This window comes from Elgaria multicarinata, chromosome 2 (assembly GCF_023053635.1).
Source record: "Elgaria multicarinata webbii isolate HBS135686 ecotype San Diego chromosome 2, rElgMul1.1.pri, whole genome shotgun sequence".
NCBI lineage: Eukaryota > Metazoa > Chordata > Lepidosauria > Squamata > Anguidae > Elgaria > Elgaria multicarinata.
Genome location: NC_086172.1, coordinates 140,802,595 through 140,829,126, shown reverse-complemented (window position 1 = coordinate 140,829,126; position 26,532 = coordinate 140,802,595). Strand labels below are relative to the sequence as shown.

The following is a 26,532-nucleotide window of genomic DNA, read 5'->3' as shown; positions in this document are numbered from 1 at the left end:
TGTTACTGATTTTAAGATTATGCTTCAAAAGTGTAATGCATTATTGCTGAAACATGTCCTCTTGAGAATTTGTTCCTGCCAATTTCTCCACTGATGCATTTTGTGGGGGGAAACTGATTCACATTAGCCTGTGAATCATTATGAGTAATAATTTCAAAGTGAATGAAGTCAGTCATTCAGATTATTTCACATTTTTTTGCTGGAGTTCAGGAAGAAATCCTACCAACGCTCCTTGTGGGGATACATTGGCCTTGGCATCCCACTCAGAGCAAAGAGGTGGTATTGCTGCCCCCACCAAACTAGGAGAAACAGGTTAGCTCAGAACATATTTCTGTCATTTTCATGGCTCCAGTAATGAGCATAAGAAGTGTACTTTCTTAATGTATTGATTATCTTGCCTTCCCTCTAATGATTGAAATTTCAATCGTTTTCTTTTGGGAGTAGCCAGAATTATTTCTCTATAAGAAGGAAGAATGCACCCTTTCCTCCTATTCCACTTACCACACTCCTCTTTAGAGATCAATCCTATGATCCCTGGGCCAGTGTCCTGGGGATCATAAGATTGCTCAACATATCTGTCCGAGGCCAGAGCCAGTGCTCTGACACCAGAAGGGGGATTTGGAGATCTGACCCCAGACCTATCCCCCTCTTAGCCAGATGCTGCCTCTCCGAGATTGGAAAAGCAACCTCAGAGGAGGAGGAAAGGGAGCATTTTAGTAGGCAGGGAGGGGAGGAGATCAGAAAGGCCAAGATACAAGTTATCATGACCACCCCCCAGCCTACTTTCCTCCCCCTCTAAAGTGCCCTCACTAGACAGGCTGAAAAGCAAAAAATCAGGAATGACAGAGGAAGGAGCTGAAAATCACCTCTGCTACTGCTACTCCCATCCTGTGAGCTTCAGCCTGGCAAGACATAGGAAACTCGGAAGCCTCCAAGTTCAGGAGCTTCCGAGCAGCGAGGGCACAATCAGTAGCACTGCATCCTTAATTTGTGTATTTAGGTTCTGAGAGTTGTTATAAAACTTACCCAACAAAAGTACAGATTTTAAAACGGGAAGGATGTGTAGATTTCCTCAAACTCCTCATTATTCCACCCTTACAATCAGTCCATTCATAGAAGGCTGGAAATATATACCAGAAGGATATGCATTTATTTAAAGCAAGATTTTATTATTGATTTTATATGCCACCTCTCAGTATTGCCACTCTAAGGGTAGCTAACTGGATGGTAAAATAATAAAAGACACAATCAAAATATTAAGGTAAAAAAACCAGAAGGACTGAGAAAACCATAAAATCACAGAAGCAGAATGAAATCTATCCTGGTTGTGCTTTTTATATTGTATTTTGTATTTGTATTTTTAACTTGTTGGTTGTTTTATGATGGTTTTAATTTTTGTGAACCGCCCAGAGAGCTTCGGCTATTGGGCGGTATAAAAATGTAATAAATAAATAAATAAATCTAGGATAAGTAAAATTTAACATCTTCCAGCCATCATAGTCAATAGTGAAGAATACTGGGAATTGTAGTCCAAAACATCTGGAAGACACAAGGTAGGGGAAAGCTGACCTAGGAGATTAGCCAATTTAAAATGGCTGAAAAAAATAATTGGCATTGGAGAGATGAGAGTTAACGAAGCCAGAAGTGCTGAAAAACTCCATTTATCATCCAGCAAAGTTGTCAGGTACATCTTTTATTTGAGAGATGGGCTGATTGCTTTCAATAGCTGGATCTTTCTCTAGTCTTCCAAATGCCTAAGAAAGACCTGAGCAGGTATGCAGAAGCAGCATTGTGGTTTATCCCACTGCTAGTTGCCCAAAGAGCAAGAAACTCATTGGTTTGCCAACTAATACTAGTCTTATTAAAACTTTGAGAATTTGGTCTATGGAACTCCCTGCCACAAGGCTCTCAGTCATATAAAACCTGTAACTAACCAAAATCACCCTCTGTACCTTTTAGAAATCGATTAGCTTGGTTTTTGTGGCATAGGTATGGAGTTGTCACCCCAAAAGAGACAAGCTTATTTATTAAGGGAATTTTTACACAAGGGAATAAAGTGTTACTTTTCAAATAGGATGTGATTGCTTAAATATACTTAGATTAAATAACTTTGGCTACTGTTCTTAATAGACAAGAATCTTCCCAAGCCAAATAAGCTTTCAATAGCTTTTCCCCCAAACCAGAATTCCATTAACTCCACCAGAGCCAATCCCTCACAATTGGGAACAGCTCCTGTCCAGTAGTTTTCATCTGCTTCCAGCTCTTCCTGTTGCTGTTTTATGGTCTACTTCTTGAAGTTCTTTCTGGTCAGGCCTCTGCCTAAAACCTCCTGGTGCTGGACTCTATTGCTCCCTTGAAGCCCCATCACAGCATGGCTTCCTATTCCCTTCAGCCAACAGTTCTGATATTCATATCTTCCAGTAGGTTCCCTTAAACTAGGCTCTCTCTCCTTTCAGCCATTACCTTGCTTCCAACCCATTACACCATCTAACAACTATTAATTCTCCAACTATCACCAATTGATCATTCAAAAAAAAAATCTGGCCAAAACCTCAAGACCAATCATGAAATGTCTGCCAGCCGCATTTGTTGACCCTGACCAATCCAAACAAAGGTAGCTTCTTTCGCAAATCATTTTCATACTGGCAGCTTGAAGCCTCCCTTCCTTAGCAACCATAACCACTAATGCTGTATGCCCAATACACTGTAGCAAAGCTAAGCTTCAGGCCTACTCAGAGGTCACTCAAAGAATATAAACATTGTAAACCAAACAGATTTTTAAAAAATGTTTCTTCATAGGGGGTATGCCTTTCTTCCTGCCACTTCTATCTAAGGATTATGTAATCTAAGTCTTATAAAAGAAAACAAAAAGGACAGATCACCATTTTCAAGTGTGAAACAGATGAGGTGGGTGGGTGTGAGGATATCTTTCTCTGGTGATCTGAGGTGAGAGTCAACAGATTTGTTCATCTGTTGGAGTGTTTAAGCTGTGCCTTGAACTATGCTTAGCCTGTTTGTTTTAAAATAAATAACACTCCTAGGAAAACCAAACATGTACGTGCCTCTACAACTTTATCTCCTCAGAGAAATGGTTCAAGCATAACAATAATTATTTCCTGCCAGGTGCCAAAAAGAATGGCAGGAATGCTGGACTAGATGGACCCTTGGTCTGATCCAGCATAACTCTTATGTTCTTAATTGAAAAGCCTACCTGGGGAGGCATTTGAGAGGCAGGTCTCCAAAATCAAGAAGGCCTCCTCCACAGTTGCTACCCACCTTACCTCAGACAGGGGCACCTGGAGAAAGCCTACAAAGATGATCTTCAATACAGAGACAGGTTTGTATAGAAGAAGCTCCTTCAGGTACCTAGGCCCCAAGACATATAGGGCTTCAAAGGTAAGCACCAGCACTTTAAATGATGCATTAAAAGAAACAGGCAGCCAGTGAAGTTTCAAAGCAGGCTAGAATGCTCTTAAGGCTACAGTGCATTTCTCTCATAACCTGTTTTACTGTTCTCTCATTGCATTTCTGCCAACCAGGCCCAGGTATTATTCCCAATAGGCAGGAGTCATGGCTCAGTGGTAGAGCTCCTAGTTTTCATGCAGAAAGTCTCAGGTTTGATCCCCAGCATCTCCAGGTAGAGCTGACAAAACCCTGCCTTAAACCCTGGAGAGCAGCTGAGTGGACAATACTGGGTTAGGTGGACCAATGGTCTGACTCAGTATAAATGGCTTTCTATGATCTATGTCCTATGAAGAATGGTTCTGAAGAGCTTAAATTCTGGTTTAGTGACACTCATGAACTAGTGTTGAATGATTGTTTGCTATCTCCAGTATTCGAGGCCTGTGTGCACCAGTTGCTGGGGAACATGGGTGGGAGGGTGCTGTTGCACCATGTCCTGCTTGTTCATCCCTGGCCAATAACTGATTGGCCACTGTGTGAACAGAGTGCTGGACTAGATGGACCCTTGGTCTGATCCAGCATGACACTTCTTATGTTTTTAAAATGCCCCATTGAATTCCCTGGGCCTTGCTTCTAAGTTTGAACAAGTAAACACGTTTTGAAACTTAAGTGGCTTATTAATTGAATCTTGTGTGTGGCTGTAATGAGACAGATCCAGGTTGTCAGATCAAATATATTTCAAGAAGAGACTTGTAGCACAATGTGGAACTGACCTTTTTAAAGATAAATACTTAAAGGAAATGTTTTCTTAAAACAAAGAATAGCAGTGTAGGCAAAAAGAAAAACCTTGCCCTTTAGTTACGAAATGGCGAAGTCCAGCTTTCTGTTTCATTCCTACATTTTCGGGACAGGAATAGCCCCGCCTGGCCTTGAATGATGAAAGTTTGAATACAGAGCGGAACTTCCCTGAGGTGGGGCGGAGTTGTTTGGCTCTGTGGCCAGGGGCTGGGTCGGTTTCAAATGAGCTCACTGCAGTGTCAGTATCTTTTTAGCCTTGGCAGGGGAGGGCAGGCAGTGACAGTGCACAAGATAGGAAAAGCGGGGAGGGGAAAAGGCATTCTTCGTAACATTTGGCAGTGACTGCAGAAAACAAGACTTCACCCATCCTCCTCCCCTTTTAGGAGAGTTCAAGTTTAAATCGCACGCACACGATACAACAGACCGCTACGTCTCGTAGGCCGTGGAAACATAGCCATAGAGTGTTGTAGGGAGGCGATTGGAGAGGAAGCGCGCGAGAGAAGGATTTCCCTCAGGCTCGCGGCTACAGCGAGCAGCGGCTACAGCGAGCAGCAGCTCCAGCTCCTCCGCCTTCGTTGCAGCAGCTTCAGCTCCTCCGGCGAAGCCGTGAGGCCTGCGCTTTGCCACAGCGGGCGTTCGATAGCTCCGGGGCCGATTAGACGGTCCTGAGCCAGCTACTCAAGCGGGAAAGAGTAGTCGGCGGCGGGCGGGGGGAGGGGGGCTCCACGGGCACCAGCAGCTCCGCCTCCTGGCCGAAGGGCGGGGGCGCCGGGCTTCCCTGGTTCAGGGAAGAGGCGGACCGAGCGGACGCCAGCGTGTGAATCCCGGTCCCGCGGTGGCAGCCTGCGTAGGACCCCACCCTGCGCAGAGAGCGAGCCGGGCTCTCCCCGGGGAGCCGAGCTGCATGCTTGCAGGCCGGCAGTGGCGACCAGGTAACCTGGGAGGAGAGGCAGCCGCTCCTCCTTGCCTCTTCTCAGTCTGGGGACGGACGGGGTACAGCGAACCCGAGTCTGGGTGGGACGCGGTGGTTGGGGTGGGGTGGGTGGGTCGGAAGAGAAGGAAGCTCTTGAGCTGGGGGGGGGGGGATTCTGCGGCTGGCAGGAGGAGGGTGCGAGGGGGCTCCAGCGGCCCCTCCGCGGCAGCCGTGCTTCGGGACACGTCGGTCCCCCTCTGGGTGGAGAGAGGCGAGTTGATTAAAAATACCATTTCAAAAGTGCTGGTGCTGAGGGGACGACCGTGAGAGGCTCTCCTTCGGACACTCTCCTGGGGATTGTAAGGCTTAGGAGACATTCGCTTAAAAAGTTTTTTGGGCATTCTTACGAAGTGTGCCCCCCCCTTCCTCCCAAAAGCTTCTGAGGACAACCTGTCAGAACGTCTTTATAAAGGTGAGGAGGGTCTAAAAAACCCATAGATCTTCCCAAGTTGTTTCTTCTGGAGAAGGTGCGAGTGGAGGTCACAGCACTCTTGGCCTTCAGGATATGTGGATCAGGTACAAGTTCCTGCTTTCAGAACGAAGCACAAATTGAAGATCCCTGAAGGCTGATGAGTGACTCTGTTAGGGTGGTTGGTGATTGACCAAAGGGTACGTTCTCCCCTTCCAGTTACAGTGTGTTCATACCTTGCTGATTCAGTATGAAACAGGAGGGTGGTAGTGGTTATTAACGCAAATGACAAGGGTATTGGGAGAGTAATTTTGGGAGTTTTTTCATTATGAGCCTGCATTTATTCCACAAGGAATATAGCTTGCATGGAAACTTGGCTGCCCAATATCCTGTTGGTTCATATAAAAAGTATAATGTTTAAAGATCCAAATTTAGGAGGGCGTGTACGATCACCCCTGCCTTCATCCCCTTATTCTTCTTAAACTTGAATCAATTAATCTGGAGAGCATCCTATTCCTTGGATCCCATACTCCATTACCAATATGGGCAGAATAACAACTGTTACATGTATAAACATACATGGAAAACAATGGAAAACCCACCCAGTTAGTACAAAAGAGGAACTTAAAGCCACAGTTTTACACTAATTTAAATATGTATCTTAGAAAATGTCCCATTGATTTTATATAGATGTTTCTTTAGTTAGTTATTAGTACTAAAGTATTAGTAATAAAGTATGCCCTTGTCACAGAAGTGTTCCCAGAGCAGTTCACACTAGAATAATAAAAGCAATACAAGAAGCACATAAAATTGATAAAATTGCAGAGCCAAACAGCTGATTAAACACAACCAAGTAAGGCACACCAGGTAGAATGTACACTGTGGCAGTTTTAAAAGCTTTGGAGAAGAAAGGGGACTCATGCTAAAAATACATCAATATAGGTGCCAGATAAACCTTTCTAGAAAGAATATTCCAAAGATGGGCCACTAGAACTAAAAAGGCTCTTGTCCCAGTTGCCATCTGCCTTAACTCAGAAGATGGGGCCACTTGGATGACAGCTTCCAGAAATTATCTCTGTGATTGGCCAAACTGGTATCAAAACATACAGTCCAACAATTATCTAGTCTTTAAACCTTGTGCTTTAACGATTTGAATTGGAAAGCTCAGAAATGGACTGGGTTCCAGTCAAAGTTGTTTCAGTAGCAGCATGATATGGTCTCAGTACCATACTGGTTAGGGAATGCTGGGAGTTGTAGGACTTTCCCCAATGTAAACATGCATAGGATCACACCTTTAGTGACTATATTTTTACCTTACTGAAGTTTTCAAACCATATTCAAAGCAGTCGCACTTACAATGCATTGCAGTAGTCTAAACTAGAGGCTATGAGAGAGATATTTTACACCCCAAATAATTATTTATTAGGAAAATATATATTTCTACTTGGTTTAGAATATTTAAATATTATTGAACAACTTTTGTCTGTGTATGTCCCCCCTCAATTTTTTTCTTTTCTTTTCTTAATACATAATATAATAATGACTGAACAAAACATCAATAACATAATCTGCACCCAATCTGACTTGCATGTTTTGGCTCATATGGCAATAAAATTGGAAGATTCCTTATTAGAATTAGGATTATAAAATTATATAATCCATATTGCTTTACCTACCAACATTACTGTATTCAGTTTCTAGTTTTTATTATTATTCTCTTCCAGAAATAGGCCTGAGTAGTCAGTGATTGTTGGTCTGTAGCACTTGTGTTGATGTACCTTATGAAAAGGAACCATGTTTCCATAAATGTATCCTTTTTTATTGTTTTTCTGAGTAGTCTGTTGTGCTGTGTTAACTGTTCAACAAGAGCTACTTTCCAAATTTTAAAACCAACTATTTTCTGTATATCACACTGCACTGAAAGGTGGCCTAGGAGTATTTTAAATAAATAAATAAATATCCCCTGCTTGTTTCCAATGACATGCTAGTTCCATCTTGTAACAAAACATCTTATAACAGTAACAAAATAAGATCCCAATGTAATAACTAGTTATTATTGCACGAATTACTTGGATGAGTTATTTGTGATACATAATTGAATATACACCTCCAAATGACTTGTATGTGCCCACATGGCCACCACATGTGAAAGAATGTGCCTCTAATCTACAGTTTGGGTGCTTCTAATCCAGCAGTTTGGTGGCAGATTTTTGTGCTTTAATTTTACTGGTGTTAAAGGTCATCTGTATATGAATTTTAAGTGGGTTTCTCTCATTGGAGTGGAGATGGATTTGAGGGGTTTCTTTTTCCAACTGACCTGTACTTATGTGATCAATAATCTCTGGTAACAATTGCAGAAGCACAGATTGGGATTTATACTAAACTTGCTGTTTCTGTGTTAACATGATCTTTAGTATTAGGACATATTTTTAATATTTCCATTTGTTTTTAATCAGGAGATTCTGTGTTGTAAATATGTTCCCTCTTATCTTAAAATCCCATTTACCAATGGACTCTTAATATACTTTCAAATAATCATTCCGTCATTTTAAACAAATACAGAAAAGGCATACATTGTTGCATCAGACAAAATGGAAATAGGAACATATAAGTGGGACCTGCAGTGAGGAGTACTCCGAGTGTGATCCATCATGTCCTCTTCCAGGATACTCCATTCTGTTTCCCCCTCCCTTCTGGTCTTCCATTTCATTCCATCCCCCACCACAACAGTCAGTCAGCTTTCATAGGAACATAGGAAGCTCCTTTATACTGAGTCAGACCATTGGTTCATCTAGGCCAGTATTGTCAACACTGACTGACAATGGCTCTTCAGGGTTTCAGGCAGGAATTTCTCCAGCCTTGCCTGGTGATGCTGGGGACTGAACCTACAACTTTCTGCATGCAAATCATGTGTTCTACCACTGGGCCATGGCCCCTCATCCCATGGCTGCTGAACATATCCAGTCTTCATTTGTGCTATTTTGAGAGATTCCCCCAGTTGAGCTATTTTCTATATATACAAAAAGGACTTCTGTAAACATTTGGGTCCCCCCACAGCCTGCTGAATCTCTCACTTGTGCTTGGGTGGTGCTGTTTTATCAATATAATAACCACTACTTGGAGAATTGAGATTGTCCTTAGTATGTATGATCCCAGATCTATTTTTATTTATGTGTTTTTTTATTAAAGATTAAAAGAGCAAGCTTCATGTTAATGAATTGAGGTGAACACTTGGATTCTGGTTCTACTCGCTCAATTCCTGTGATATTGGCTTGGCCTAGTTTTAGAGCTATTAAGCATAAACAACTCTAGCTGTATGATATTTTTTCCTTAGCAGGACTGACGAATCATTAAAGAGAATTGTAATTTTATGCTTGGGAAGAGACTTGGGTCACATGTAAGAACTGAACATTGTCTTGCCCTACAGTCAGCTAAGTAGTAAGGACAACATCATTAAATTTTTACAAAGCCATGCAAGAGAAAAATTGATTAGAAGTGTTTAAAACATCAGGTTAGGTTTGTCAAGTTGAAATCAATGTATAAATAAAACTTCAAAGAAAGCTAGAGAGTAAATATGACAGAATAAAGTGGCGGGGGAGAGAAGGAAATTATAGGTTTAGGTTTCTCTAGCCTGTGCCACTCGTGAATGTATGTGCGTTACCGTAGAAAGAAGTTTAATACCCTTCACTGACTAGTCTAGTCAGATAATAAAACTTAAATTATATGTAAAATTATATGTACAATTTGTTTCCTTATTGCAGTTATACTGTAGAAGGAAAATCTATTAGATCACTGATGACTATGTTAATATACTTGGGAATATCCCAGAGCATACTGAGTGCTGTTTGGAATTAAAGCTTCAGATGATAAAATTATAATAAATTCAGTGGCATCACCTGGGGCATAGGTAAACTGCTGCTTTGAAACACAAGCTTAAGAATCCTGCTTCATAGAATCATAGAATAGCAGAGTTGGAAGGGGCCTACAAGGCCATCGAGTCCAACCCCCTGCTCAATGCAGGAATCCACCCTAAAGCATCCCTGACAGGTGGTTGTCCAGCTGCCTCTTGAATGCCTCTAGTGTGGGAGAGCCCACAACCTCCCTAGGTAACTGATTCCACTGTCGTACTGCTCTAACAGTCAGGAAGTTTTTCCTGATGTCCAGCTGGAATCTGGCTTCCTTTAACTTGAGCCCATCAGTATAACTGGATCAGTTATACTGATTTTGCTAGTATGCTTTGCTAAGAAAGAAAGTATCACACCTTTACAATGTACAATAACTTTCAAATAGTAAATTGTGAGGCGTTGACAGGCTAAAATTGTTTCACTACTTGGATGTTAATACTTTCAAACACAAGTTAAGGTGCTTTGGTAAATGTCCTTAATGAAAGTTTAAAAACCATGTCATCATTTCTGTACTGTGCAAAATAAAAGTTTGAATTTCTGTATGTGTAACCTCTGCTACTTCATCCTTTGATTAATTCAGTGTTTTCTTTACTAAGAAAAATGTTGAATAATTTTTAAAATAAAATGTCTTCTGTAATCCACTTCGTTGTTAGAAATCAGCCATTTTATTTTGGATCAGCTCTTTCAAAAAATAATAAACCCTTTATTCTGAACCTAATTAATCAAGAGGAACTACTACCACCCACAGTAGTGAGTCCATTCTGTCAGTAATATGGATTAAATTGTTACTCTGCATATATGTATACATTGAAAAAAACGTGAAGAAAAGTCTTTGCATTTATGTCAGTCACTTCTGCTGGGAATGTGCCAGTTTGATCATAAAGGTCACGTAGCAACGCAGAGTGCCCCTAAAGAACATCCTGGCCATTCACACAACTCAGCATCCATTCGCTTTGCCACACCACCCTTGAACTGTAGCTTCAGAAGAGAAAACTATTCATAACTTTTCATTTGGTAAACTGGCAATTTGTGTAATGCCTCAAAAATGTTTATATCCGTCTTTCTAACTTGATTTACCTGGAAGTAAGCTTATTAATTTCAATAAAACGTACTTCCTAGTAAGTGGACTTAGAAAGATCACAACCTAAATTTGAAGGATAGAGAACTTAAATTGTACACTGGAGGAGCTCATTATTTATCTCCTTGTGTAGAAATTGGCTAGAATAACAGTGTAAATAATTAATAGGACCTTTCTCTTGAACTAATCAGAAAATCAGATCTCACTGGATGCTCAATTGCACTAATGTTTATCTCTTTCTTGAGCAATTGAAATTCCTTCCTCCCTAGCACTAATTCATACCGTTAGAACATAAAGAAACTGTCCATGTCTCCTATGGCAAAGCCTTTTTTTCTTCCTCTCATTCCATATGCACACCCAGGATGCATACACAATACCAAAAGCCCATGTTCACGAGGCTATCACCTTCCTGGAAAAATAACAATAAACTAAGTCTATATATTTTATTTATAGGAAAAAATATACTTCCAGAAGGATGCATTTCCTTTTGTATTTTGTATTCTCCTTTGTAAATGATTATTAAAACTGTCAGAGGAAATTAATTATGATGCTGCATATAATCGATTCATCATATAAAGAGCAGATTCATAATTTAAAAAAAGGTATGATCACTGTTAGGTGTGGTTGTGTTCTCAGCTCTGCAGCTAGTTCTGAAGTGTAAACTAGTCTTACAGATATAATTTGAACCAGTCTGAATTCTCTTATCATGTGCAACCATTTCTTTCATCCATTGCTTTCCCAACTCTAAATTTCTTTTTCTTTCATTTAAGATTTAATTTAGCGTATTATATGAAGGCCGTCATTTCCACTGCTGCTTCCCTGCAGTTGAGTTATAATTGTCTTATAGTAAGCAGCTTCTGTCCAAAGCTCTGTCAGGTTTGATACACCCTCTGCGTGCCATTTGAGCAGAGTGGACTAGCTTGGGGCCTCTAGATCACTCTGGTTTTGGCTAGGCTGGCACCTGTAATTTGTCAAATAAGAATGGGATGCAAACTTAACTTTCTTTAAACTGGTGGTTTTGTATTAAAATGGCAATTACAGTGAATGAAGAGGGGATGGGATAAATCAGTGTGCTCTTATATATTGATGCAGCAATTAAGATAGTCAACATATGTTGAAATACTGATTTTATTATTTTGATAAGTTAGTAGATTAATGAACTGTGTATATTGCTATTTTTATTCTCTGGTTGAGCTTTCCACAGAAAGGAACTACAGGGTATAAATAATGAAATAAAGCATCAAGAGCTATATATATACTTATGTGGCCATTGGTGCATAATGACCACTTTCAGACATAATGACACACTATGGTTTGTCATTATACTACTACTACTACTACTACTACTACTAATAATAATAATAATATATTTATTTCTTATGAAAATGTGCCACTGCAACCATAGGCTCACATATTCTCTCTCCCCTTCTCTCCTCCTCTATACACAATTCGAAGCTTCTATTCATGGTTTACAACAAACCACAGTTTCCCTTTTTGTTTGAATTGGGGAAACTGTGGCTTTCTATACCCCACAGTTACTTAACAAATCAGAATCTCATGCTCCTGAGGAGCAGAAGCCATTGTGTTAGCATAAGTCTGTTCGTGAAAAGGGGTTTCGTGTCTTCTCCGCTCTGCAGCTGCTGCTCTTTCTCAAAAGCCTCTCCTACGGAATGTGGGATGTTCAGGAAAGGCCTGGGATGTGACACAGAGGGATGCAGTGGGAAGAGTGAACTGCAGGAAATTGGACGGAGGTAGCCAAAAACTGCAATTCTAGAGTTGATTTAGTGAATCTTTTCCTTATTTGGAATGATTTGATGCATCTTTCTTTGTAGTAGAGGATAAAACATGAACTTAAAGTAGATTTTAAAAGACAAAAGCAGACTTGAAAGAAGAATGGTTTCTGGAATAGATTGCTTTGCATTCTTTGATATATTAAGGTACACTCAACATGTTCTGTCTAATGGAAGTTAGTCATTTTTACAGATATATTTAAAGTGAACAGAATTCAAATAATTATTAGCTGCCTAATCAAGACATGACAAACTTATAGTTCCCTGCTATCCTCTGAATTGCCTAAGACATTCTGGGGAACCTAAAGAATGTACAGTAGGCACTGCCACACTATGATAACCGAGCTATATTATAACTCTGCTTGCACGGTGGCGTGGTTAGGCTTGTCAGTATGTCATTTCCACATTGCAACATGATCCAGTTAATGCCGTTTACCTGTTTCTCTCTTAAAACACAAAAGATTCTTGCTGCTCATAAAGTTCTGAGATATATCCCTACAGTTGTGCCTAGCTAAGCACGATGTTCACAATACTAAAAATTAAAGTTATATCACTAAGCTGTTCCCCTGGCTGTAGAATTAGGCATAACTGAAGAGAAGTGGAATACTGTGTACCAGTGCAGCTACATCACAATGTTGTGTTTGACACACAGCTTGCACGAAGCTTTGCTTTCATACTTGAGATCTAGAGACTTGGACCTGTGGTGCTGGTGACTGTTGTGCTCTAGGACTGTACTATTACATTGCTGCAGTGTATTTAGTTTTGCCTGTGACAAGTGTATTGACACACAGACTGTGATGTTCCAGCCACTGTACTGCATCCTGGCCTTTTCTTTTCTGATGAAACATCCCATAAGTGAGTGTTGAAATTAAAACATCATTTATTTGTTTCTGTTTCAAAACATTTAATATATCTGTTTTTGTCTAGGTGTTTGATTTCATTCAGCCAGTGAATACTGACACTACTTAGCAACAGTCCTGTGTGACTTCATGAGTAGCTTTCCAATTGTGAGAAAGAGGTGCTTTAAGGAATGGAGCTGGCTCACAGTTTATTACTTAATGAAGAGGCCTATAACCAACTGGGTGAATTTCAAAAAGCAGAGTTTGGTTTTGAGTGGCTGAGATTTTTGGAAAAACTTTTACCAGCAACCAGTCGGGTAAGTTTCATACAACTGGAATGGAATACTATTTTAAGAAAATTATATCTGTTTCATATTTTTCCTTCCTCAGTTAATGTAATTTGAGAAGAAGTGCTTTTTAAGTCAGAGGAAGGGGACTGATGGGAAGGCTGGCTAGGAGCAGATGGGGGAACTGAATACCATCTTGAACCAGACTCAATTTTTAAGGGATCTAGACCCTACTCAGGATGGGACGAGGTTTTTCAAACAGGGAGAGTTTACCTACAGACCCCACTTTAATGCAAAGTTTGCCCCTTCTCTAATTTTACCTACTTACTCTTTTATATTTTCAGGCTGATATAAAAGAAAAACAGAGCAAGCTTGTTGAACAACTGCTGTATTTATTAACCAGCTCACCAGGACCTCCTGCGAGACAGCTCATTGCTAAGAACCTTGCTATACTGTATAGCTCTGGAGACACGTTTTCTGTTCACCAGACCATTGACAAATGTAATGAATTGATTCGCAGTAAAGATGATTCACCAAGCTACCTACCAACAAAACTGTAAGTCTAAAGGTCCAACTAATTCTTATTAGAATATTATTTCTTCATTCTAATCAACAAAGAAGTCTATGGCACCTTGAAAAATAATTAACAGACTGATTGTGGCATGAGTTCTGTAGGACTGACTCCTAGTTTTTCTTGGCTCAGGCAAGAGCACCATAGTTACCCCCTGTATTTTCCCATGCACTCTCCATTTGTGATACTATACCTCGCAAAGGCTAGTTCTTTACATTTCTCCTGTTCTTTTCTTCATTTGCATCCCTGTGTAGAGCTAAGCCTAGAATCAAATTACTGAGTCAGGATGCTCTAGCCAGTTTAGGTGAGGCAAATGATGTGAAGGCTTCATATGGTAGTGGGGCCATGTCCTTGTACTGCCATGAAAAATGTCATGATAGGCAATCCAGTCTTGTATTTAAGCACTAGCCTGGTAACCACAGGTGACCAGGAATTCCATACAGGGAAGTGATGCTGGAGAAGGAATGGAGGACTCTACCCCTCCTCTGTGCCCACCTTAGAAACCAAGTGGACTATTAAAGAATGTTAGAAGAGCCATGTTGGATTGTATCAAAGGCCTATCAGTCCAGTATACTGTTTACAGAGCTGCCAACCAGCTGCCTGTGGGAAGCCCACAAGTAGTCCAATAGCACTCTTCTGCTTGAGTTGTGGAAGCCCACGAGTAGTGCAATAGCACTCTTCTGCTTGAGTGGGGCACATGATCTTGGGAAACTCCCTTTTCTGTACCCAGCATAGAAATGCACTTCTATGTTCCTCCTCTGCCAACCACCAGCTGGCTAGTAACATTTTTTGCAGGCTAGTAGCTTTGGAGTGCTTATTTACAAGGTTGGGGTAATTGCAGCCCCATTGCCAGAGCTATGGAGGTGCACTTAAAAGAAATAAATGTCCCATGATAGTTTGGGCAGGAGGAGTGCAGCTGAAAAGGATTTCTTCTGAGCTCAACTGTGTACCAGAGAGCACAAGCCCAGTGAGATCAGGAAGGCATGCTGAATGAATACTAATCCTTCTGCCCTCTAACTTTGGTCATTAGCAGGGGCATGTAGGCTCTCTTCTTCCACCACACCACAGGTGAAAAGGGGAGTAGGGAGTAAGCTGCAGTGGCAGCAACTGGACTCGAGTTGCCATTAGGCCCATGCTGAGGTTGACCACTGATGCCGGAGCTGAACAAGAGCTGACTTGACAGGCATATTTGACTACAAAAGCTCATGCCAGAGTCAAAGAAAACTAACAAGTTAAGTTGCCACAGAACTTCTTAGTTGTTTGTTTGCAGTTGTCAGGCTAGACAATCGTGGATGTCCTCCTTTTTTGGCCTTTTTCTTTATTAAACTTTGGGAAATGCCAGATCAAATAAATAAGAACCTGGCTTGAAACAAATCCAAAATGTTCTGTTTCATATAATGGTAAAATTACTCTAGTATTTCATTTTTTTAATATTGAAATTTAATTTTTTATTCTTGAAATTTGCTTCATTCTTAATTTCTTTCTTGTAACTAAGGATTTCAGTACTTTGTAATAAGTAAAAGAACATTTTGCTAAACATACGTTGACTGATTGCAGTTGTTTTTCCCTTTTCAATTCTGTCTTTTAAAAAGTGCTGCAGTGGTTTGTTTGGGCTATCTGTACAGAAAGCTGGGAAGAATTTTGGGCAACAGCTTTGTGGATACTGTAGGGAATATCCTTAAAGCAATGAAGAATGCAGAGGTAAGGAAACATGAATTCAAAGCAGAAGTCAACAAATGCCAGAGTGGGCAGGTTATCAATTGGGGGGTGGGGGGAAATGACCAAAGGAGACTTTTTGGAAAAACATGTTTCCTAATGAGAGAGGAGCTTTAGTACTGTGTGATTAAGAGCCTTGTTGCATATTCTTAGAATATTGAACATTTATTGAAGGTGCAATCCTAGGCATGTTTAGACAGAAGAAAATCCTACAACTCCCAGCATTCCTCAGCATGGCTAGCTGGGGGAATGTTGGGAGGTGTAGAATTTTTTTCTTTCTAAACATGCCTAGGATTGTGCCCTAAAATACCTGCAAATCATTTTTCTTGAACTGAATTTATTAGGAAGCTGGGCCACTCTGTCAGCTCTCCACATGCTCCTCTCCCTAAACTGTTTACAGCTGGTCAGGCGAAGAACTGCTTTAAGAACTGGTGCCTGAGATTACTTTTCCCTCCTTCCCTCTCCACTATTTTTGTATGGTGTCTTTTACATCGTAAGCATGTGGTCAGACTGTCTTGTTTGTACTGATCATATGTAAGCCACTGTTGGAGCTTTTTTGGCTGTATGTGGTGGTTCCACATAGATCTATCATCAGGTGGAGTCCACCAGGGGAAGAGCCTTCAGTGTGGTTGCCTCCATCCTGTGGAATTCCCTGCCTCTGGAGGTCAGGCAGGTGCCAGCTTTGTATTCCTCACTGCTCCTCCTGAAAACGTCATTGTTCCAGGAAGCCTTCCTTTACTGACCAGCCACAGTTTTATTTGCACTTCGTTTCTTTTAAAATGTATTTTAATTTATTCTGTTTTTATTCTCTTATTCTATTTGTCCACTGACCAAAAGTTCTTGAATGGGGAGCAGTATAATATAATTATTAGTATTTATTATTATTATTATTATTATTATTATTATTATTATTATTAATAATAATAATAATAATAATAATAATGGAAATGTTTTAAGTAAATATAATATTGTTTTGCCTTAAAAGGCTATTGTTATTTCTATAGTCACAACTTCCCCTACTTTAACTATATAAGGCGCAGATCTCGACCAGAAATCTTTCTTTGTGCTCTTCTAACTGACCAAGTGAACTCAAGCATGTTTTGAGATCTTCAGTGGTGTAGAGACTAAAGGGGCTTGACTGGGGGAATCAGCTATCAACCCCTACTCAGCCATAGAGTTGGCTTGTGAAGCTTTGGCCATGGAAACCCAACGTACCTCGCATGATGCATGGATGCTTTGGCTTAGCCTTGTGGGATTGTTTGGAGGAGCCAATTGTGGCGGATCGCTTCCGCTCTTAAGTGCCCTGTGGCTCTGCTTTTCAGCTTTTAGTTTTGTAGTTTAATAACTTTTTACATTTGTACTCTGCGCCACTTTGAGAGCTTATTGGCTGAAAGGCAGTACAGGGATGCTTAAATAAATAAAAAATGTTGCTCTGAACTCGCTGGAGGACTAGTATGATAACATTTTAACAAATGAATAAATGAAACGATGCTCTTTAGTTGCAAAATAAGATGACCTTTTTCTCTTTCAGTCTCAAGGGCGGTATGAGATAATGCTAAGTTTGCAGAATATATTGAAAGGGCTGGGAGCTGCTGCTGTTCCATGTCACAGAGATATTTACAAAGCTGCCCGTTCATGCCTAACGGATAGATCGATGGCAGTTCGCTGTGCTGCTGCAAAGGTAAAATGCCCTATTAATTGTTTGTAGTAATTAATCTTCCTATATACAATAGCATATGTTAAATGGAGGATAAAAGGAAATCAATTTTTTTTCTCTTATGGCAAATTATATTGGTAAATTATACAACCATTCTATATATCTTTGCTAGGAAAAAATTATATCATTGAAAGAAATTCCTGTATTTATTTATTATTACATTTAAATCCCACTTTTCTTCCATCATGGAACTCAAGGTGGTTCCATATGGTTCCCAGATGGTCTTGCTCCCCCTTCCAAGCACTGGCCAGGCCTAGACCTACTTAGCTCCAGCAAAGGTGGCTGCCTCATATGCTTTCAGATCATGCCCTGGGTAACTTTTGTCACTTATCTGTGCAAACCAGTATTGTGGAACTTATGTATGTCATGCATTGTACATTTTCAGTCTTGACAAGCATTGTGTCCCCAAAGCCTTACAGGCTACAGTGAGGTGCACATGTATTAATAATCAAGTCACGTTCCCTTCCTGTGCTTAGTCTACAAGGGATTTGCAAGTTAATATTTATATGTCCAATTTTTTCTTAAACTGATTGAATGTTTGCCATTTGAGGTCACCATATATTGCCATATATTGGAAACTAATATCAATTCAGCCCAGTAGATGTTGCATTTCTCCCCTCACCCTCCACCCTGCCCAAATGGATCACCTTTTCAGTTGTGCGCTATTTTAAAGCCTTCCCATCAAGCATGCTTGGATCCTTGCTGGGATAATAAAAGTGAGATTGAGTAGAGTTGGCTTTCAAGAAGTTGTTTATCAGCTCATGCCATAACAGTACTTACAGGTCTTTTTAGTATAGTCTGCTATGGCCTGCTTTAAGATTTACATTGTAATCTAATATATGTCTACTCAGAAATAAGCCTCATTGAGTTCAATGGGACTTATTCCAAAATAAACGGGTATAGGATTGCAACACTGACGGTACTGGGCTACATCTAGCATTATATGAGAAAACTTCTGCTTATATAATGGGACTCTCACTTCCTCTCCTCCCCCCTGCAGCCTCCTATACACTCTCCATATCTACTCTAGAGGATCACCCAATCTTCTGGAGCAGGTTTAGGGTATATGCGGGGGACTGGAGGAGGCAAGGGGAATCCATTCAACTAGCAGTGTTCATTCTGCTGATGGACACACCATTGGATACAATCAATTAGCTTTTAAGTACAATATTCCAAGTTACACAGTATTTACAGACACAAAATTAAATCTATTTCTTTTCCCTGCTCTTTCTTTCTTATATTTTGTTTTGGTATAGTGTCTCCTTGAACTTCAGAGTGAAGCAACGTTTATGTGGAGTACAGACCTGGATAGTGTTGTAACATTGTGCTTTAAATCCTTTGAAGGATCCAATTATGATGTACGAATGGCTGTTTCTAAGCTTTTAGGCTATGTGTTGGTTAGCACTGTAACATCTAAACAAGGCACAGGTACGTTTATTAGTGATTTCCCACCCTGCTCTACATTGGTGTAGGGAAAAATAAGGTGCCCAATTATTAGCAATAGACACATCCTTCAGAATAGATACATGTTTTAATACATGACAGTGTCAGTTGGAAGTATATATGATTTTCCCCCTACACCATTTCAGATCTTACAAACATCATATGTGAACCAGGCCTATGTGTTTACTATGGATTAAATCCAATGTTAGGCAAGCAGTCTTCTGCTCACGCAACAGGAATTTCTCTTCCCAACCTCTCTGCTGCAACACACACACACCAGATCTGCTCTAAGAGGGTTATTAATCTTTCTGAAATAGATTGGGGGTGCACTGGGGACTGCAGGCAGGAAGGAGAATTTAATCAGCCAGTGGTGTTCATTTCATCAGCGAAAGGACACTTTTGGATACAAAAGAGAGAAGTGAGAGTGTTACTGAAGAGGGATAGTTACTGGGGTCAATCCCCACTGGTTTAATGCATTTCAATGACCGTTCAGAAATTCAATGTATTCTAATGGTCATTCGGGGCTTTTCTACAGGAGGCATTTATCATGTGCACATTATTCCCTGCTCACAGTTGTGTACGAGTTCTGTAGACAGTGTTGTGACCCTCCAGTTTCATTTTTGTGTCTGACCAGCACTTCTGGTGAGTTTTTTTAGAGCAGGGGAAATGCAGCATTTAATTTTGAAAGCAAAAGAGAGCTTGATTTTTTTTTCTAGTGTATTTCTGCTATTCCACTACACCACAGTGACACCTAGAGGTTATATAGTAGAAAAGAAGGAAAGTACACTCCTCTTGCAGTGCTCAGATCTCAATTCTATAACTGAAAGTAGTTTCAGTGGATTAACAGCCACTTAGAAAAACTGAGTCTCCACTTCCCCATCAAAGCACTCCTCCATTTCCAACTATGACAGCTGGGTTCTTTATTGTGCTCTGTTCCCATTTTGATTATCTTTGCACAAATTCATTGTATTGAAGTTTTACTTCTAAGCTCCACCTGGGTAAAATAGGGTATTAATATCATTTCTTGGGTCTGTGGCTGCTGATAAAATTTGCTTGTTTTAACTTCTTTCTTCAATTATGCAGTGTAGTAAAGACATTGTCATTTCCTTAAAGCAGGAATTATGCTATTTATAGCTTGTGCTAAATTGCAACTTTGCACAGAAAGTACTAACTCAACTTCCCCAATTAGGACCCAAACCTAAACATTTTTGTGAGTCCTCGTATTGGCAGTGCTGTTGCAATATTGTTATAAGGGTAGTCTAATTTCATCTTTAACATTAGCATATATCAACAAGGTCCTCCTGCCAAAGCCCTTGTTTGGCAAGACTTAAATAGTTGAGCCAGTTGGTGCATTTAGCCAAAGTTTCCAACGAAGGACCCTATTAACTTCCTCTTCATTGCATAAATATACTATGGATTAAAAATGCTTTTCAATGTTACTCATTCCAATTTAGAACTCTACGGTTATAATCTTGTGCACACTTCCTTGGGAGTAAGTCCAGTGGACCTAAATTTATTTCTAGAAAATATACATAGGATTAGGCTACATAGGATTAAAATCTTTTATTACCTAATACCTTTTTTTAAACGGTTTTTAATGCTTTATGTGTGTATGTTCTGTGTTTTAGAATTTTAAATTTTGTATACTTGTTTTTATCTTAATTTTAGGATTTCTGTAAACCGCCCAGAGAGCCCTGGCTATGGGGGCGGTATATAAGTGTAATAAATAAATAAAGAAAGAAAGAATATTAGAATACAGTAGAAAATTAGTACATGAATGATATTGGAGTTGTGGGTGGGTGTTGTTGTATTGTGTTGTGTGTGTAATTTGAAAATATTTTTCCCCCCAATGAAAAAGCATCTGCTAGACAAAGTGTTCGCAAAACATCCTTTGAGGAAGCTTTGGAACTGTTGGGGACAGGTTTCCTTCGTGGCAGCTCAGGATTTCTACGAGCCAGCGGTGATATCCTGAAAGGGACCAATTCAGTCAACAGGGATGTTAGAGTTGGAGTTACTCAGGTTGGGCTTACATTGCAGAACTAAAAAAAAATCTCTTTACTATTGTGAGATTTTCTTTTCCTTATTTCTGTGAATGATTTATTATACAATAGTATATATTAGCTCATATGTTGGATCGGTTAAGAAATTGTATGGCTTTGAAGCAGAGCCCAAAACATTTTTCAGCAGACTGATTAATTGTGTCTAGTATTTCACTTTATTAATTGTAGCTTGCTTATTTCTAATTCAGAAATTGCTGGGGGGAAATCTTTTAAGTTTTGTTCATAATTTTCTATTATAATGTAAACCACATGTATTTCCTTTTCCAAGTGGATTTTAAAAGTTGAAGTTCAAATAAGTTAAAAAAGTAACCAACCAAACCAAAAATTACTGTGCCATGGAGCAGATTGCAATGCCATGTACTTCTCAATAACACAAAAGTAGCCCAAGTTGGCTGGTCTCTTGCAAATCATTTAATCCTGGAGTTAGAAGGGGCCATTTAGGCACTCTCATCCAATCCCCTGTTCAGTGAAGGAATCCATTTTAAAGCATCCCTGATAGATGGCTGTCCAGGCTCTGCTTGAATACCTCTAGTGAGAGTCCACCACCTCTCTAGACAATTGGAACCAATGTCTGACTGCTCTGTTAAGACGTTTTCCCCCATGTTCAACCACAATCTGCCTTCCTTTTAACTTAATCCTGTTATTTCGTGTCCTGCAGTCTTGGATGACAGAGAAAGGTTGCACTCCTCTTCTGTGTGACCACCCTTTAGGTACTTGAAAAGTGCTATCATATCCCCTGTCAGTCTTCTCTTCCTCCTCCTCCTAGGACTTAATTTCTAGTCCTCTGATCAACTTTGTTGCCCTCTGAACAATTTTCAGTTTAATCTGAATCCATTTTAAAGTGTGGTATCCAGAACTGGATACAGTATTTCAGGTGACTATAACTGCTCTCTACTGATGGCTGAAAGAACTTGCTCTTTAATTAAGCATGAATATAAAAGCACTTGTTAGGCCCAAGGCAAACTTTTACATTATTTTTTCAGTGAATATCATGTCCAATTGTTTAACTGTTTAGTAACTCAGTGAAGTTATATATTGTTAAAGAGAGAGACACAGAGAGAGAGAGACAGACAGACAGACAAACAGAGAGAAATAACCCAGAGAAATTTTATGTCTAGCAAGATAGTATCTGAGCCTGTTGTTACAGTGCCAATAGAACTTTGCAGTGGTAAAGTTATGACTTTGCTTTTGGGACATAGATGTAAATCTAGTGCTCCAGTGTGTGTGTGGGGGCGGATTTTGCCACCTATTCGTTTATCCTTCAAACAGTGCCAGCACAAGGTATTTTGCTGCCTGAAGCAGAGCCCAAATTGCCTTGTCCTGTCCCCATCTCTCATCCTCCCACTAGGGCTAATACTTTGGAAAGTCCTGCTGTGCCATTGAAAGATCAGATCCTATCACCCCTCACAGTGCCACCTGAACCAGGTCATCACAACTAAAAAACCAGAAAGCTACAATTTGTTCTTTATATGTATTGAATGGACTTGCAGAAACAAGATCACACATGCTGGGCCAGAACCTGTAGCATGTTATTGGGGGAAATTCATTAGAGCTTCTGTTGCTAACTCTTAGAGGAAAACTGGTTGTGCATGCACATGTCTAAAGGTAGGATAAAGCATCTTTTGTGCTCAACAAAACTACAAAAATCGTATATTCAGATCATGTCTTTCCCCCTGAAAGATGGATTGGGGCACAATCCTATCAGGATAGTTGCCAGCATCTGAAATCGGAGGCTGCCAACTATCCTATGCAGGGTGGCTGGTGGCGCATGGCCCTATGTTTGTGTGATTTTGCCCATCTAGGAAAGGTTTCAGGGAGGAGGAGGGAAGGGGCCTGGAGGCCTGCGGTCTTCTCCCTCCCTGCCCTCAGGACTGCCCCCTTTTTTGCCTTTTCTGGGCTGTTTCCAAGGTTGGAGATGTAGCCAGCATGGTGAGAACTGCACCACCTTCAAGGAGGCAGGGGAGTTTCTGAGGCTTGTAGGGTTTCAGGGACTCTGAGCACAGTTCCAAGAAACCAGTCAATCCTATGGCCCTGTAGTCTAGTAGGCCATAGGATTACGCTCTACAGGTAGTAGCCTTCCTGTTTTATGTTTGCAGTATTTGTATTATGCTTTCCTGAAAGAAAGTGCTACTGAAATAATTTGCTTTTCATGCACTAACAGACACAGTACTATCTGGTTAGGGTTATCCCTATTTCTCTCTTTTCAAATAAAATGATGTGGAAATTAGTTTCAGATTTTTTAATATGAGAGATGGCCACAAAATAATTCTCCTTTAGAAGCTAGAAGAATACTCAGTATGTTCACTTCCCATTGTGACTGCTTATCTGTATGCAAGCAGTATTTATAAAGCAAGCCTATTTATTATGTGTTAAGTAAGGGGTTGATATGAGCAAGATAAATGACAATCAGAGTAGACTTGTGAAGCAGCCTTTCTGTTGGGATTCCTCTAGTTGCAAAACAATTAAAATTTATTTGAAATAAAGGGAAATATTTCAGTTATTGCAAACATTCTCTAATGAATGCCTGTAGGGTGGGGGTGAGAATGCCCAACTCACATAGTTGTAGATTGTTGTAACCAAATATTTCTTAAATTTCATTCATTCGCTCTGTATACAGAATGGTAAAGAGGTGGGGGCTCTTGTTCAGTGATGTCAAATTCAACATTTATATAAATCAGCAATGGCTATTTTTCTTGCTCCACTATGAATTAAAGCAGAAAAAGGGACGACATGAATTTACAATCAAACCAGGCTTAATGTTGCTACTGTTTTAATGGACAGCAACCTCTAAATTTGACTAATGTATTCTTTAAATGACTAAAAGCCAAAACTTCAGATTGTGAAGCTGTAAACATGTTACCCTTTAAAGAGATGTTAACAAAATTAGGTTGTTATTTTTTATGAGCTCTTAAATTATGATGACCTGCATTAAGAAACTGAAATCTTTATCATTTTAAGAATGCATGCTATTTTTGAGATGATGGTGTAAAACGTTTCTTTAATCCATTCTCTTTCAGGCATATGTGGTATTTATCTCCATGCTAGGAGGCCAGTGGCTTGAAAGGAATTTCTCTGCCTTGCTTTCCCATCTTCTAGACCTTGTGTCTCAGTCTCACCCTAAAGCTATTCAGACTCAGATGGACGCTATCTGCTGCCGCCGTTGCATTTCATTTATTCTCCGAGCTACAGTAGGAGGCCTTCTTGGGGAAAAAGCTCAAATTGCAACTGCCAAGGAGATTTGTCAAGCCATCTGGAAGCTGAAGAAAGTTGTGGGTATGAGACTAACAAGATTATTTGTTAATCCCTTCCTCCCCCTTCCTTTTCACTAGTACTTGATATCATTTTCTAATCTACCCGTAAAGGATAGGCAGCAATGTTTCTAACCCTGATGCTCTATCTTCCCCCCAATTCTCATGGCCATCCAGAGTTTTTTTTTTCAGAATAATTATAAAAATGCCTATCATTTTAATATAAAATTTTCCTTAATTACCCCCCTCCCAATAATTTAGGTTTAGATAAATGTATGGAAAGTATGTCTAGTAACTGATTACAAACTATGGCAGCCAAAACTGCATATTGTACACTACTGACTGATGACTGCTAAGAATTCAGAACTGATGCACACAACTCATCTGCATCACACTTAATGCCTATGGACTTTCCTATGGCTTCTGGCTAGCCATTGGCCCTGTTCAGAAGACACCTTAAACCATGGTGGTTAAGGCTTTTTTGTTTTAAGATGTCTTCTGAACAGGGCCATTGTCATATTCAAATAAATAGATGGTCCGTTAGTCTCTTGCCCAGAGTTGGAGGTTTGCGTTTGTGTGCCACTTTTATGGATGTTACCTCAAAAATGCTAAAATCTACATGATGTAAACAGTAAAATCTACTGAAACTAATAGATTTTGGAATAGTGTTTTTTGCTCTTTGATCCTGTTGCTTTAGGCCACAGTGCAAGATGGTCAAGCAAGCTTACTGGCAACTGTCTTGTTCAGAAACATTGGATCATAGAATCATAGAATCACAGAATAGCAGAGTTGGAAGGGGCCTACAAGGCCATCGAGTCCAACCCTCTGCTCAATGCAGGAATCCACCCTAAAGCATCCCTGACAGATGGTTGTCCAGCTGCCTCTTGAATGCCTCTAGTGTGGGAGAGCCCACAACCTCCCTAGGTAACTGATTCCATTGTCATACTACTCTAACAGTCAGGAAGTTTTTTCCTGATGTCCAGCTGGAATCTGGCTTCCTTTAATTTGAGCCCATTATTCCGTGTCCTGCACTCTGGGAGGATCGAGAAGAGATCCTGGCCCTCCTCTGTGTGACAACCTTTTAAGTATTTGAAGAATGCTATCATGTCTCCCCTCAATCTTCTCTTCTTCAGGCTAAACATGCCCAGTTCTTTCAATCTCTCTTCATAGGGCTTTGTTTCCAGACCCTTGATCATCCTGATTGCCCTCCTCTGAACACGCTCCAGTTTGTCTGCGTCCTTCTTGAATTGTGGAGCCCAGAACTGGACGCAATACTCTAGATGAGGCCTAACCAGGGCCGAATAGAGAGGAACCAGTACCTCACATGATTTGGAAGCTATACTTCTATTAATGCAGCCCAAAATAGCATTTGCCTTTCTTGCAGCCATATCGCACTGTTGGCTCATATTCAGCTTGCGATCTACAACAATTCCAAGATCCTTCTCGTTTGTAGTATTGCTGAGCCAAGTATCCCCCATCTTGTAACTGTGCATTTGGTTTCTATTTCCTAAATGTAGAATTTGGCATTTATCTCTATTAATTTCATTCTGTTGTTTTCAGCCCAGCCCTCCAGCCTATCAAGATCACTTTGAAGTTTGTTTCTGTCTTCCAGGGTATTAGCTATCCCACCCAATTTTGTGTCATCTGCAAATTTGATAAGTGTTCCCTGCACCTCCTCGTCCAAATCATTAATAAAAATGTCGAAGAGCACTGGGCCCAGGACTGAGCCCTGCGGTACCCCACTCGTTGCCTCTCCCCAGTTTGAGAAGGTTCCATTGATAAGTACTCTTTGAGTCCGATTCTGTAGCCAACTGTGAATCCACCTAATAGTTGTTCCATCTAGCCCACTTTTAGCTAGTTTGTTAATCAGAATGTCATGTGATACTTTGTCAAAAGCTTTGCTGAAGTCAAGATATATGACATCCACAGCATTCCCACGGTCCACAAGGGAGGTTACCCTATCAAAAAATGAGATCAAATTAGTCTGACAGGACTTGTTCTTGACAAATCCATGTTGGCTTCTAGTAATCACCGCATTGATTTCAAGGTGTTTACAGATTGACTTCTTTATAATCTGCTCCAGAATTTTCCCAGGGATGGATGTCAGACTGACTGGTCTGTAGTTCCCAGGTTCCTCCTTTTTGCCCATTTTGAAGATAGGGACAACGTTAGCCCTCCTCCAGTCGTCTGGCACCTCACCCGTCTTCCATGATTTTGCAAAGATAATAGACAAAGGTTCTGAGAGTTCTTCCACTAGGTTCCTTCATTACTCTAGGATGCAGTTCATCGGGCCCTG

At 40.3% G+C, this 26,532-nt stretch overlaps 1 protein-coding gene across 3 annotated transcripts in view; it reads left to right on the top strand.

Moving 5' to 3' along the window:
• The first annotated feature begins 4,975 nt into the window (after window positions 1-4,975).
• HEATR5A (HEAT repeat containing 5A) overlaps window positions 4,976-26,532 on the top strand; it is a 75,639-nt gene continuing 54,082 nt past the window's right edge. For 2 of the 3 annotated variants that reach the window (XM_063117786.1, XM_063117783.1), the window contains exons 1-9: window positions 4,976-5,132; window positions 12,203-12,316; window positions 13,283-13,511; window positions 13,826-14,037; window positions 15,645-15,753; window positions 17,300-17,449; window positions 18,742-18,913; window positions 20,787-20,947; window positions 24,006-24,261. In XM_063117786.1, the coding sequence (XP_062973856.1) occupies window positions 13,386-13,511; window positions 13,826-14,037; window positions 15,645-15,753; window positions 17,300-17,449; window positions 18,742-18,913; window positions 20,787-20,947; window positions 24,006-24,261 (1,186 nt within the window). In that variant the 5' untranslated portion in view covers window positions 4,976-5,132; window positions 12,203-12,316; window positions 13,283-13,385. Of the gene's footprint in view, window positions 5,133-9,387; window positions 9,490-12,202; window positions 12,317-13,282; window positions 13,512-13,825; window positions 14,038-15,644; window positions 15,754-17,299; window positions 17,450-18,741; window positions 18,914-20,786; window positions 20,948-24,005; window positions 24,262-26,532 lie in introns of those variants that run through there. The other variant, XM_063117784.1, reaches the window with a different exon arrangement.